This window comes from Lineus longissimus, chromosome 7 (genome assembly GCF_910592395.1).
Source record: "Lineus longissimus chromosome 7, tnLinLong1.2, whole genome shotgun sequence".
Lineage (NCBI taxonomy): Eukaryota > Metazoa > Nemertea > Pilidiophora > Heteronemertea > Lineidae > Lineus > Lineus longissimus.
Genome location: NC_088314.1, coordinates 293,613 through 308,753, shown reverse-complemented (window position 1 = coordinate 308,753; position 15,141 = coordinate 293,613). Strand labels below are relative to the sequence as shown.

General features: G+C 44.6%; 1 protein-coding gene and 1 non-coding gene across 2 annotated transcripts; one reads left to right on the top strand and one right to left on the bottom strand.

The window, feature by feature from the left end:
• Positions 1-87: 87 nt before the first annotated feature.
• On the top strand, positions 88-206 carry Trnal-caa (transfer RNA leucine (anticodon CAA)). Its single transcript has 2 exons — positions 88-125; positions 161-206. It is a non-coding gene; the product is annotated as a tRNA-Leu (tRNA).
• Positions 207-3,987: 3,781 nt separating this feature from the next.
• On the bottom strand, positions 3,988-14,727 carry LOC135491249 (uncharacterized). Its single transcript, XM_064776985.1, has 6 exons — positions 14,197-14,727; positions 8,296-8,403; positions 7,821-7,969; positions 7,227-7,386; positions 6,764-6,999; positions 3,988-6,563 (listed from the first exon to the last, which is right to left on the bottom strand). The coding sequence occupies exons 1-6, from the start codon at positions 14,477-14,479 to the stop codon at positions 4,275-4,277; spliced, it is 3,225 nt and encodes a 1,074-aa protein (XP_064633055.1). The 5' UTR covers positions 14,480-14,727; the 3' UTR covers positions 3,988-4,274.
• Positions 14,728-15,141: the final 414 nt, after the last annotated feature.

Here is a 15,141-nt window from a genome sequence, read left to right as displayed (position 1 = left end):
TGTGATAACAGATCCTTAAAACAAAGGTTTTGATAGGTCCCAAAACACTTAATTTTTATAGATAAAATTTCTTCACTCATTCGTCGTGTCAGGATGGCCGAGCGGTCTAAGGCGCCAGACTCAAGGTTCAAACCTTACTCTGCAATGAGTCAGTAGAGTATTCTGGTCCACGAATGTGGGCGTGGGTTCGAATCCCACTTCTGACATACCTTTTTCGTATTTTTTCCGACCATATCTATTTTTATTTTTCTCTTTTATGATTCAATTTATCGTTGTTGGAGACAATTCACAAGTACATCACGGAAACATGGAGCATGTTTGAAACGGTCATGAGGACGTCTTGGCTTTGGAGCATCCTTCTGTTCATTGTCATCAATCCCTGCTTACAAAATGGAATGAACACTTGAGATCATATTATACACTTTAATAATTTGATTACATATTTTCCAATACACGTATCGCATCAACCCCACCGTATTTGGTGTAAGCAATATGTCCCACATAAGTGAAATTGGGTGACATCTCTCTCCTGCGATTGATATGATCAGACTAGGCCCAAATTTAAAGGGACACTACAGGCAGCAGCTACCCTATCTTAGTACGACGAAACTCATATTCGCGCTTGTACAAGGAATAGATGGCCAATTACCCTCTAGCTCCTGCCTATAGTCAGTCTATAATATAATATAATAATATAATAAGCTAATATGATAATATAATAATATAATAAGCTAACGTAGCCTACAAGCAATCATCGACATGCGATACAAATTAATGTGATAACTTCACGTTCTGTTGGTGCTTTCACAAGAAAACATAGTGATTAAGTTTTGTCAAGACAAAAAGCTTCAGAACGAGCCTTAAAACGCCGTCGGTGTAGCAGTCGAAAATGTCCCCTGGAAAGAAGTGTACGATCGTATTTTATTCTAACAGATTATGGGTTTGACAAAAGGTATTATGACACGAATTCCGAGAGGGTACTATTTTCTGTTTCACCGGCATCGTATAGAAACCTGAACTGAAGACCACCTGTCTCCGCGGCGTCAATGACTGGATTCATTATGAGGTTTCAACGCTAAGACCTCCCTCAGCACCCTGGCGTATTGCCGTGTCCTTTTGCAGATGTCGTTCAGAACCTTATAGTCTCTTGAGTTATAGTCGCCTCCCGTCACAACAGCGGAGGAGGTGTCCACTTCATCTGGGATCAGGTCGAGAGAGATCAGCACGTTTTTGAGAGACATCACCAAGTCGGAGATCAGTGAAGTCAGGATAGCATAATCAGTGTTGAAGCGTCCGCCTTGGTCTTGTATGTCGTCTGTTACGACGACGGCGAGGAACTCCCTTGCCTCCCACATGCCGTAATACATTGATATCAACGCTGTTTTGATCTGGAAGTGAACAGTGGAGGAGAGATTAGATGTTCCGATTGCTTATGGATGTAACTAGATTAGAAGATACCGTATTGATGACAGACTTGAAATCAGTTTGTCGCCAATAACAGGCAAGTACGGTGTATTTAATCAGGTGAACTATGTCCTCTTCTGCCTCGTGTTATGAGGTCAGGACCCGTCACGACTTTAAAGATTAGCTCACATATCTCGGAATGGAACCTACTGCTATTAAGTCGCAAGAATGGCTCCGGTCCGAGATCACTGCAGTGATACATTCAGCAGACAGAAACTTGTGCCTACCTGAGCTTTTGAGTTGACCGACGGTATTTCGTCTCTAGCGGGTAAAATGTGCTGTGTCTTCAAGTAGTTGATATAGTCATGATGTTCTATTACCTCTTCCTGAAAGAATGAATTGACGAATCAGAGAACTGTTTTATAGAGACGGATATACAATACGACGAAATCTTGTTTTGTCGAATGAAGAGATCGGCGTCACTTCTGAAAACACCTGTGACTGCCTTCGATGTCTCATTCGGACTGACAACACGACAGACCCGCAGTGGACCGGCCTCGTCCTGTCACCAGGTGTGCAAGGGATAGTAGTCCTAGGGCTGATAGTCCGTGTAACAATAGCCCGCATTGCTAAATGTTTTGGTTAGGGTTAGCGGTACAAGAGATCATGCTGCTTAATTGGTCAAATACAATGCTACCGGACTATGACTCCAGGGGGACTATATCCGCTGTCACACCGGTACATCGATCGAGAAGGACGATCAGAATGACGAAATGGACTGCATACGAGACTATACACAAAACAAATCGGGTTACTTACATAACGCTTCATCAAATAGAGAACATCTCTCGCCAACTGCCTCGATGTGTTGTGACACTGGTTGATAGTCCTCCAGTCTGGTTTGAGCGACTGATCTCGCCCCAAGTCAAGTAAAGAAGGCATTATGTATTAGAGATTGAACTGAAAATTATGACGTTCTTGAGAAAAGCTTCTTTTTCAGTGTCGTTTAGTGAAACTGATGTCAGGCTTGTCCGTAATCAGGGTTTATATATGTTTGATTTTATTACTAGCAGACAACTTGGATCACGTTTAGTTATGACAGTTGGGTTCTTTTGACAGTCGCGTGAATAATAATTTAAAATTTTGAGTATAGCAGCTTTCAATTGGAGATTTAGTCTGAACTATTCAAAACCGGGAAATCAGCAGTCATTTGATTGGATCAGTCACATCCTTGGGTCATCAAACACTTGACTGTTCATGTCACGTCCTTCAGTTATGCCGAGTTCAATAGCTAATTGGGGATTCCCATTATTTTATTGTCTTCATTTCACTGTTTCACTGTAGTTATTACGGTGAAATGAAGAGATCCGCGACCGGGCCTAAGTCATAGGGCTCATCACTGACCACTTAAAAACGATTTGAATTATCCCCATCCACCCACTCAATAGTGGAGAGGTTGTCCAGCCGAAGACAGTTCGAGGTAAGTCATGTGGACCAGCTGAAGCCTCAATAGTGTTTTGCGGTACTGTCGACGAAACCAATTTGGCAAGATCCCGAGATCACGGGGTTCATGGAATAACGCGTCCCCCGTTTCCCCCTAACACGGGGGAAAATTTCCACCCTTTGATTGGTGATTTTTAATTTTGAGTCAACGCGTAGTTCTATCTCTTAGCTCAGATGGCAGCATCTGCCTGCTAGACAAGACATCAGAGCGAAAGTGAATACGAGGACATTTCTGTTTTCCACCCCAACGGGCCTGTTTATTTTACCGTCGCTCTATAGGCCCTATTGTTACCTGCAGAAATGACTTTCGGCCAATGAGACAGTAGTGCACCATATTTCTTCTGGATGTGCCCTCCCTTCATAGCTCGCCATGTTGCCAGAGAGTGTACCAAGCCTTTGCTGGATGTGCCATGCCCCTTCACTATGCGCACTCTGTCTGATCGAGATCATGTGTACTCTCCCAACGAGGTGCACCATGTTTCTACAGGGTGGACCTTGTCTCCACCCTTAGGAAAAATGTGTCTCATTTTCACATGGTGAATACCTGATCATTTACATAAAGGGATTGCATGAAATCAGAACACCAGACCTGAAGAGACAGCAGATACTGCAACAACCATACCATAACATGCTGTCACAACCAGACCTGATAATACAGCATATGCTGCCACAACCAGACCTGATAGACAGGAAATGCTGTCACAACCAGACCTGATAGACAGGAAATGCTGTCACAACCTGACCTGATGAGATTGCAGATGCTGCCACAAGTACAACGAGACCTAACGAGATTGCAGATTGCCAGTTTGTCTTCAGGGCAGGCAATTCTAAGATACGTCTCTGGCTCAGGTAGAGACGAAGGCAATCTAATGAAACGTCTGCTAAAAACCACTTGATGGATGTCTCCAGGGCAATCAGACAGAGGTCTCTAGGTCAGTCAGAGCTAGACTGGAACTGTACATCTCCATGCAGGGTTGGACTCTTTGTCAATTACTGAATCAACAAACTTTTCTCAAACAAACAGAAGCAAATACTCTTTTGTAAAATGACCAAAGTTTATTTACTCCATGACATATAAGATTTGAATTGTAACACAATGGCTATTCAGGTATGAGGTGAATGTTATATACAAGTACGATGACATATAGGAATAAGGAACAATAAACAAAACATTATATGGGTTTGGCAAGATTACTGATAGGGTCTGATTGCTCAGACTCACTTCGTAAAGATCAACGCCAAAATAAGACTAATTTTGCGGTGTTAATGTTGAAAGCCACGCCGGTTCATCCAGAAATACAATCCTGGGTTATCCCCGGCCGGATCGAATCCGGGCCTATTGCGTGGTAGCCAGCGAGAAACTCCGATTACACCTCCCAAACTCCACCTAACCTCAATAAAGACAAATCATTGTCTGTTTTTAAGCAAAGATTCCTGTCTTTAGGTGACGAACCTTTCCCAGGAAGACTACGCCCTCGCCCCATACTATTTGCCCAAGTCCGCTTCTCTGATTGCAATTGACTAGGATTACGCCCTAATCCAACCTTCTTACGATTATATTCACTACTCATTTGTTTTTTATGCGGAGTATTAAAATACATTTTCTGTAGTCTGTTTCTCTTGCGTTCCTTTTGTAGGGAGATTGTGCGTTCCTTGTCATTGTTGGGACATGGATAACCCATTTCATCCCAGAATTTCACAGCGTTCCGATTCTGCAAATTCCTCAGAACGACTTTTTTCGGTTCTCTTGTCACTGTCAGAATATCCCCCTTCATTTCTATTGTATGCCGATAGTCTGGGGGTGGTACTTTAGTTACAATTTCGACATAATCTGGTTTGGGTTCAGGGGCAATACCAGATTCTCTTGATTTGGTAGTTTTGACTGACAGCATACCAGCCGAACGGGTTGAGTTTGCTAACGCAGAATCAGAGGATAAAGAACTCGAGTCTGAATGCATGCCTGAATCGGAGCGATCACTTGGGACTGGAGGCAGGGCCTGTGGGGCCATCAAGACTGGAGGTGGGGGCTGTGGGGCCATCGAGACTGGAGGCGGGGCCTGTGGGGCCATCGAGACTGGAGGCGGGGCCTGTGGGGCCATCGAGACTGGAGGCGGGGCCTGTGGGGCCATCGAGACTGGAGGCGCGGCCTGTGGGGCCATCGAGACTGGAGGCGGGGCCTGTGGGGCCATCAGGACTGGAGGCGGGGCCTGTGGGGCCATCGAGACTGGAGGCGGGACCTGTGGGGCCATCGAGACTGGAGGCGGGGGCTGTGGGGCCATCGAGACTGGAGGCGGGGCCTGTGGGGCCATCAAGACTGGAGGCAGGGGCTGTGGGGCCATCAAGACTGCAGGTGGGGGCTGTGGGGCCATACGTTTTAGAGGCTTGGATGGTGAAAGTGGACTATTGGGTGAGAGTGCAGGTGGAGGGGGTGGTGGTGGGGTATTGTATAAAATAACTGGAGTTGGAGGGGATGGGAGAGACACTACTTTAAGTGATGGAGAGAGACTATGACTCGGCAGTGGGGGAGGTGGTGGTATATGCTTGCCTGTGATAGATGCAGGGGGAGGAAGTGGATGACCAGTTATTAGAGGTAGTGGTGAAGGTATTGGGATATGGGAGAGAGTCATTGGGGGAGAACTTGTCTGACTAGATATTGCTGGAGGCGGTGTAGTAGGCAGAGGTGGCCCATCCACATCAACCTGATTGTCTGTATCACTTTGGTAACTAATCGACTCCTGTGAAATATCCTCATGAATTAGACCATCAGAATTATCCACGTTTTGCATATTGTCATCTGCAACATAAAACACTGGGTCATTTTCACTAAATCGTGCTTGTTTCAATAATATCACAGCACCACCTGGTACATCCTCTTTTGCTATTCCTTCCATGAAGTGAATTTTGGTTTCAGAACTGCCAAAACTTTGGCTAATCCCCTCATCTGTATCAACGTCATCAATTTCGGTCACTGGTACAATATCCGAGTTAACATCATAGCCAAGAATGGCGTCACCGAATTCCACCCCTTCCAAATTATCATCTAGGTACTCATCAAGAGAGCCCCAATCAGGCTCCCGAGACTGCACTGGGATATGATAAAACATCTCCTCATCACTGTAACCGTTATTCACAAAACCACGGTTCCCTTTGCCGCGTGAATCACTAGAAACACTCCCTCCCGGAGTCATGGAAAATAAGACCGAATCAATACTGAGATTAGATCCACTCATCACACTTGGAGCTTCCTCTTCCTCTGATATTGGCTGTAACGACGACAGTCCTCGCACTTTGTCTTTTGCTCTCAGAATGAGGCTGCGTATTGTTCGCATTGCTTGATTATGACCATGCGGCTCCTCCGAAATATACGGATTAGACTTCCAGTATTCAACTGCGCTTGGCGGCAGGGATATTGTATTTTTATGCGCTTGTTTGACATGAAGCCAGTTTTGCTGGTACGAGTCATCACCTGGTGGAACACTAGTTTGTCTCTTCAGCTTTTTTGATCCGAGACTTTTGAGCGAGTGCCGTTTAAGACTTGAAATATGTTTCTGTTTATGAATTGAACTTGACTCAGGGCCAGTTATTTCCCCATCATAGGGTTGGCTGACTGCCAAAGGAACTTCAGGAAGACTCCCAGATTCTTGTACTGGATTAGTCTGGAAAATAAAACAAATGAACTGTTCAGAAATAATACACCTCCTCATCAAGAAAACCTATCATTTCATTCAAAATCAAATCAACAGTGATTTCTATGGGCCAAGCGATGGTTGGCCTGTTCCAGTTATACCAAGTCACCATCATAGGCGGCTGGAGGGCCAATCAAATACAAGAAGACAGGGATCAATGAGTGTCTTACCATAGTCTCTGGCTCCACAAATCCCTCCAAGTGTTTTGCGCGCTCATGCTCCTTGATCACTCTCAGCTGCATGATGTAGCGGGTAATCAGGACTACAGTGACTGCTAGAACGACCACGGCACTCGTTACTGACAAAGTGACGATGAGTATGACCTCATTGTCGCCATCTTGTTTTGGTAGTGGTGTGAGAGGAAGGGAGGTATTGGTGTTGTTTGATGTTGGAGCCAACCCAAGATCTGAAAGAGAACGTAGACAGTGATGACGCGAGCATCAAACACTCTAAGGATATAGCAGCACTGTGAAACAGGTCAGGAGCTGTCATGTTTTCCTGATTGGACTGGGAACACTTCCCAACACAGACACAACCACCATGATCATTGTGACGGCCTCTCTCAGAGTTTGCAGCACTATTTTATACAAAAGATTGAACATCAAGGTTGTTTACAACCTCAACTCAACTTACTTTCAATCTGTTGGTCTCCCAGCATCACACTCATGACACTTTGACTTCCGACTATCTTGAACCTGACGTGTGCATCAGCAGGCAGACCAGGACACTCCAGTGTCATCCACAGCAGCTTGCCCATCATGAAGTCTTTGGCAGCGTCCATTGAGTCGTTCCACTGCACGAGAATGAGCAACATTGAATTAGTGAACCAGACAACCTAAAGGGGGCCATGATAAGAGGAACACGGATGCACTGTCATCAGCCAAAAGAGGAAACTGCCGACAGTATGCTGACATTTCGAAGAAAAGTTGACTTGAAGTTGAAGGTTGAAAATGTTCTCTTCTGAGCATTTGATAACAGTGACAAGTTGTTAATCATAAGTATGGGATACAACAGGCTATAGCACCCCAGGTCAGGCCATGGTCTCTGCACTTGGATCACCCATTTTACAACAGGCTGTAGCACCCCAGGCCAGGCCATGGTCTCTGCACTTGGATCCTCCATCTTGGTCACCTTTAAATGGACAAAGTTTTTCTATTTTGATTTATCAGAGGCGAACAAACGGCTCATCTGCCATGATTCATAATGAGCCACGAACCCTCAGCTCACCTTTAATAATAACTGTGAGGTTTCCAACGAAATGTAGAACCCAGTTTCTCCATCGGCACATGGCAGCCATCCTTCCAAGGTCTGGCGTGAAGTTGACCTGATATGACAGGGGTGGTACTTCGACAACGGTTCCATAACTCCTCCATTCACTAAGAGAAATGAACAGATGATGATGAGAACAGAAGCACAGGACAGTCTAGGCTTGCAGTGTGAATGGAAAAGATGGGCATGAAAGACCAAGCCCTTACAAGTCCACAGGACTATGCTCAGTTCCTGGAGGTAAAGCCTCTTTGGGCAGACATTTGAGGAGACGATGAAGAATAGAAGCTGGTCTTATCTGATAGCGCCTGAAGGCCGGGGACAGGAGGTGCTAAGACGTCCTCATCACGACCACCCTGACATGACAATTCAAGTAAAACAGTGACTAGGGTTTCTCAAGACCAGGTAGACATTCAACTGAGACAAGCAAACTTACAATTTGTGTAAAGCTCTGTCTGTGGATGAATGACTTGACCTTTGAACGGGAGGAGTACGGCCGAGATGGAGTTTGATGGAGAGGAGCCGAACCATACACTCTGACCAGCTGAAAAGATATGGAATTGGATTGGTCAGATTTAGAGTGGTAGAGGATGCTTATAGTTATACTGAACTCATCACAGCACAAAGTATTCCTTTTCAACTATTAAGTGGCAAGATCGTTTGAAAAGATAACAAAAATTGTTCTATACAATGTTTAATGTTTTCTCTTTTGGACATGAACAGCAGTAACTATAAGGTCACTTGAAACAGTGATTCTTCTACAGCAGCTGGCCTCACAGGTCCTCAATGAACTCTCGATAAGTGTTCTGGAAACCAGCAGATTTGATCAAATGATAGACTGCTTGCTCAGTCCACACGATGAATGACATTAGAGAAAATAATTTGCCTAAAAAAGCATTTTGCCTTAAACCAGAAGTTTCACCGCTGAATGATTTTCCAGCTCACAAATATTTCTTTTCTGTCTTTGGCAACATAGAACTGAAAATGGTCAACAGACTCTCGCCAAATAGAACAATCTTGTTCTCTCAGCTTTCCTGATTTCGACAACTCAAACTACTCATTAGCTAACAAACACATCCTATCTGAATATGAAGCTACCATGAAAGGATTCTCCTTCACAAAACTAATTCTCTAACTTTAGAGTCGATACTTTCCTGGACAACCATATTAAGCTATAATCCTGGTTGTCAGTTAATCCAGATTTAAAAGCAGCAAAGAGATCTACTCCCTTCATTTCTCAGTCCACGCACCGACAGTTCAAACACAAAGAGAAAGAAAAGTAAATCCATAGTCATATTTCCATGACAACTATAGTTAAGCAAATGGGTCGAGGGATGTTACTTTGACCAGAACTAGTCCAAAATCATTCACCTCTAGTTCAAAATTCACATCACTCGCCAAAAATCTCGGCAAAATCTTCTGCGATGATTCTGGCAATTTCTGCATCAGTACTATCCTGGTTTGAAAGCAAAGCTTGTTCTCCCAATGATCCGCTCACAGAATCGTCAGCTCTATGATTCCCATCACCTTGATGAGTCAAATCTTCAACATTCTCTGTAAAGACCTTTCCAATGAGTCCGGATACCTCCACTTGAGTACCATCGGAGACCGGGGAGAGGTAGGTCAAATCGAGCCCAATACCACTGTCTTTACGTGGTGTAGCATGTCCTTTCACGGTTGAAGATCGCAATTCGTTAAACTCCATTCTGGTGACCTCACTCTGTTCAGGCTCGCTCAATTCTGCAGTGCGACTGATACTTAAACTACTCCCCAACACACTCTCCTCACTTCTATAAGTATTACATCGGCCAATACCTTCATCAACATTCACAACACTATCTAACATAACATCATCCAATGCTGGGGGTGCAGTGTGGCCAATACTATCATTCAGATCAACTCCTTCCTTAGAAGTCTGGTCAATCCTCCAAGAGGGCAGTGGGCTTCCATCAGTAGAGTTGTCACCTGAACTCTCTCTCGTCCACCTTTTAGCAAATGTAACAATGGGAGGATGCTCCGTGGAACGCACAACCTTTGAAGCCTGACAAGTTTTATCTTGATACGATGGCAGGGGGCGCCCATCGTCATCAGAGACGTCATCTTCTGAGCTCGTCCAGAGGTACACAGGATTAATCACCAAAGATGCAAGATTTCTTTTAGCAAATGCAATATTTGGAGGACGTTCTGTGCGCCATGCCTGTCTTCTTTTTTTGGGCACCGTGAAGTTTGGCGCTGATGTTTCTTGCCACCATTTCCTGCCTAATGTCCTGATAGGTCGATGAAGTAAGCCACCAAGTTCCCAAGAACATGGTTGTTCATGCTCGCAGCTTCTAGGTCCTTCTCTCGGTGGTTCAATGTCAGTTTTTAACTGTCGAAATATCTTCTTTGGGTGAACATAACGTTTTTCCTCCTCCTCCCAGGAAAAGATCAGTTCATCCTGCAGTGGACCTTGATGTTGACGTGGGGGTGAAGGCTGGAGGTCGTATTCATCTCTTTCAGAGGAATCACCATCATCGGTTGAGGTTTCAACCCATGAGGGGTAGGCCCACGGCAAGAACTGCTGCCGTGTCCCATTGTCCAATGTCGGCACAATCCTGTAGAAATTCCATGCACGCGAGGCCTGTCGTTCCTTGTATTTCTGAAACCTACTGCAAGTCACATCTTTCTCTCTCCCATCTGGTGGACTCCTCTCATGGGCAGACCGACTGATGAATGGAGCCTCCTCCTCAGACGTACTGAGAATCGGGAAAAATGACTCAATCTCCTCGTCTTCGGAGAGACTGATATACAACTGAGTGCTCTCCTCTTCTGTTGGGCTTAAGAATGACTGAGTATCCTCCTCTTGCGTGGGACTTGGAGACTCCAACCTCTCATCTTCAGACTGGCTCCTCTCTCCCCCAGAATGACTCAGAGACAGATGAAGAACATCTTCACTTGTACATGGACTGTTTCCTGACTGATTTAAAGACCAGTCCATCAGCGCTTCGGCATGACTCCTTGCCCATTCAGAATCATTATTTAAAGATAAAGTCATCTCTTCTCCATCAGAATCACTGAAGAACAGTGTCCTTCCAATGGCAGAATCACATTGTGATGGTGACTTCTTGTATTGCGTTGGACTTGAAGGCTGTGTCGTTGTATCGACTGATGGACTTGAAGGCTGTGTCGTTGTATCGACTGATGGACTTGAAGGCTGTGTCATTGTATCAACTGATGTCATTGTATCAACTGATGGACTTGAAGGCTGTGTCATTGTATCAACTGATGTCGTTGTATCAACTGATGGACTTGAAGGCTGTGTCATTGTATCAACTGATGTCATTGTATCAACTGATGGACTTGAAGGCTGTGTCATTGTATCAACTGATGGACTTGAAGGCTGTGTCATTGTATCAACTGATGTCGTTGTATCAACTGATGGACTTGAAGGCTGTGTCGTTGTATCAACTGATGTCGTTGTATCGACTGATGGACTTCGAATTGCTGAATAACATTTCTTGTTCTCAACACCTCCTTCCTTCACAGCTTTTTCTGTTTCATCCTGAAATTGCGATGCATCAAAACATATCCCGCTATCACCAAGACTCTGGACAACACTCAGACAAGGAGTAAGCCTCTTGTGCCTCATAACAGTATCATCACACCGGGAAGATTCAACGTTTTCTTTGTCATCCGTCAGATCACAATCGCCTGCGTCGCTCAGCGCAGAACTGGAGAAATCCGTTCCACTCATTTCAAGACTATCTCATCCAGCGCCTTGAGAGAATGTCAAACTCTTCTCAGTAAACAAGTTCCACACACTTTCAGGAAAAGTCCTCCTGAATTACTGTTTTGTGAGATGATTTCAGGGAATCTGACTGGTGCAAGGACAATACAGGAATGTGACATGGGTGTGAATGGAGTACACAGCCATGGATCAGCCATATGTGATCATGGTCGAACATAACAACATCATTTCACCCTCTGCTGACTGAAGGACAATGAAAGAGATCAATTTGAAGAGGTATTGTCAACCAATGTCATTAGTCCATGACCTATATTTGAAACTATTACAAGGGTGGGCCAAGCTTAGGGATAAGCAATGAAATTGACATGGGGTCTCCCATGAGCTCACCTGTTTCATTGTCAACCCTTGACCATGTGAGAAACTATTCGAAGGGCTGACCTCACTGAGGTTTGACAAAAGAAATAGTTATGAACTCTCCCAAGCACAAGACTGGCTATTGAGTGAGACTTGCATGGCCTGTCGCATTGTGTGACTGAAGGGCAATAGTGTGATGTACTGATGTGACAATGACTGGGCTTGCTGATGTGCTGTCAGTTCCCTCCACCAAGTCATATGTTTGCCAAGGTAGACAATCACATAAAGAGCTGTTCATTCTCACGAGAACATCTCAAAAATCAAACTGGGGATGGCTCGAGTTGTTTCATACATATTCACATGCCAAGCTTGACTTCTCAAATTGTCCTTCTGTTTATTACAGCAACAACAATTGTCACAAACGGCAATGATTAAAACTTTCCAGGTGACCATTGCAATGTCCAATGTGACCTAGTGTCCAAGCCAGATTACCAGGTTCTCACTATTTGACAAGACCTAGACACTAACAGGGAAACATTGATCAAGGATTGGTCTTTGCATAGGCATGACATGGACCGATAGAAAAAATACTTGTGCAATAGTCTGTGATTAGACTATTCAACTATAATGGTGGTAATTTGGAAGAATAATTAGAATTCAGAAAGAGTGAGATGATCTTGACATAATTTCTAGAATAAGGGCATGGGAAATTGTAGGCCTTCTTCAAAAATTTTATCCAACAAGTTTTTACCAACACCGACCAAGCTTTCATCTTAGCAAACAGTGCTGTAAGACGATGAAGCTGACAGAAACCGACACCCAGTCTAAAGAATGGCACAAGTTAAGTTGGGCAACATCCACATCCATTTTCAGGTGTGAATTGTCTGAATAGGCAAAAACTCATAACGATTATACAAAAACTATGCCCCACAATCTTTTCAGATGAAAAAAATGTGCCATTTGACCTGTAGCATCTAGGCGAACACCAATGTTGACAAAACGGGAATGAATTGTTGAAATACATGAAAGCTGTCTTCAAAGTGACCAGACAATGGGGGAACCATATTGGTCTCAGAACAATAATGGGCCTAAAGCTTGTACAACAAAAGTGTGTTTGTAAGCTTGTTTTGAGGTAAGAATTGAACTGCTGATTGAGGATTAGCTAGACAATCAGGGGGGGGTCAAAGGATTGAGACTTGACAATTGGAGGAAATAGGTGCAAACATATCGGGCATGAATAAAGTCCTGTCCACAATAATGGCTGAAATGAGCAGTTGAAAAGTCTGTTTATATGTGTTCTCTGTCATCTGACCAATCCCTGGAGTGGATGCTGGCCTCTCAATGACATCATTGGGACTCCCCCTGGAGTGGATGCTGGCCTCTCAATGACATCATTCAGGACTCCCCCTGGAGTGGATGCTGGCCTCTCAATGACATCATTGGGACTCCCCCTGGAGTGGATGCTGGCCTCTCAATGACATCATTGGGACTCCCCCTGGAGTGGATACTGGCCTCTCAATGACATCATTGGGACTCCCCCTGGAGTGGATGCTGGCCTCTCAATGACATCATTGGGACTCCCCCTGGAGTGGATGCTGGCCTCTCAATGACATCATTGGGACTCCCCCTGGAGTGGATGCTGGCCTCTCAATGACATCATTGGGACTCCCCCTGGAGTGGATGCTGGCCTCTCAATGACATCATTGGGACTCCCCCTGGAGTGGATACTGGCCTCTCAATGACATCATTGGGACTCCCCCTGGAGTGGATGCTGGCCTCTCAATGACATCATTGGGACTCCCCCTGGAGTGGATGCTGGCCTCTCAATGACATCATTGGGACTCCCCCTGGAGTGGATGCTGGCCTCTCAATGACATCATTCAGGACTCCACCTGGAGTGGATGCTGGCCTCTCAATGACATCATTGGGACTCCCCCTGGAGTGGATGCTGGCCTCTCAATGACATCATTGGGACTCCCCCTGATTTCATCATGTTCATGCCAAACATTAGTCTCATTCAAAGCGGGAGTTAAGGAGCCCACTCAACCATTATAACCTCCAGAAAATGCCTCAGGAGGGTCATAACCAAAAAATATTTCCCGAACCAAAACCATTTTTTATAATTTTGACCTCCCCTGTGGGCTCACACACTGTTAATCAGTGCGTGTTTCGAGTAACTGAGAGGGTTGCCAAAATCACAAGACCTAAAATCAAAAATCATCTTGACCAACAATCAATGATAACTTTTCAACTTACCAGTAAGATTCCGGCTGCATCCCATTTGCATGATATCAAAAGTGCTCGCATCTTCCCGACACTGGCATTCACAGTCTTGAAATGGGAGAGCTAACTTATCCAGACATGTTGTAGCATTACAAGCTAGGTGAGTGAAAACATCCGGTTGGCTCAGCTGGCGTAAGACCGTAAAGTCTGTTGGAGAGATCCCGTTGCTGTTCACCAGATTTACAGATGTAATGAGGAGAACCAAACGTGATATTGCTGTGTTCATGTAATCCATTGGGTTATACAGTGACGCCATCGCAAGTCATCGTTGGATCACTGGAAGAGAACAAATGCATCAATATCAAAAAGGCAAACTTGAACTGTAATCCACCAGACATAGAAAGGTTCCAGACCGAGAACTCCTACGACATAAACATTTTAAGGAACATCCGAGCTATGAGTGTAGCGATGTTCCTTCCAAGATGGTCAAGACACCAATACCTCTTCACCTGTGACCGAATGACAGGACTGAGGTATACGACCCACTCAGGAACAGTTCAGGCCGGCAACAAGGTCCCAATCAGGGGGTTCAATAATGATAATACACACCATTAGAAGTTATACAGTAGGTACTTAGACTGCCTATTATCCAATGTATACACCAAAAGGATTACATACAAGCCAGGGCAAAAATAGCTCCTGTCAGGGGTAAGATGAGCCCAAAGACTTAAACACCAAATGTAAGACCTAGGCAAAATAATGGAGCTAATAGGCCTATAATGCTTTTGCTGATCTTTACCGAATTAGACAGGAAGGAATGGGTCTCACTAGAACTCTCAATATATGCTAGATTGTTATGGGTCTTAGAAAGTTTGCCTCTGTCACACAAAGTGCTCCATGGAGCATTATCAAGTGAATCTGAGATCAATTTGAGAAGCAGTTTGAAATGTTGTGGCAGAGAAAAACTATCTATGCTGT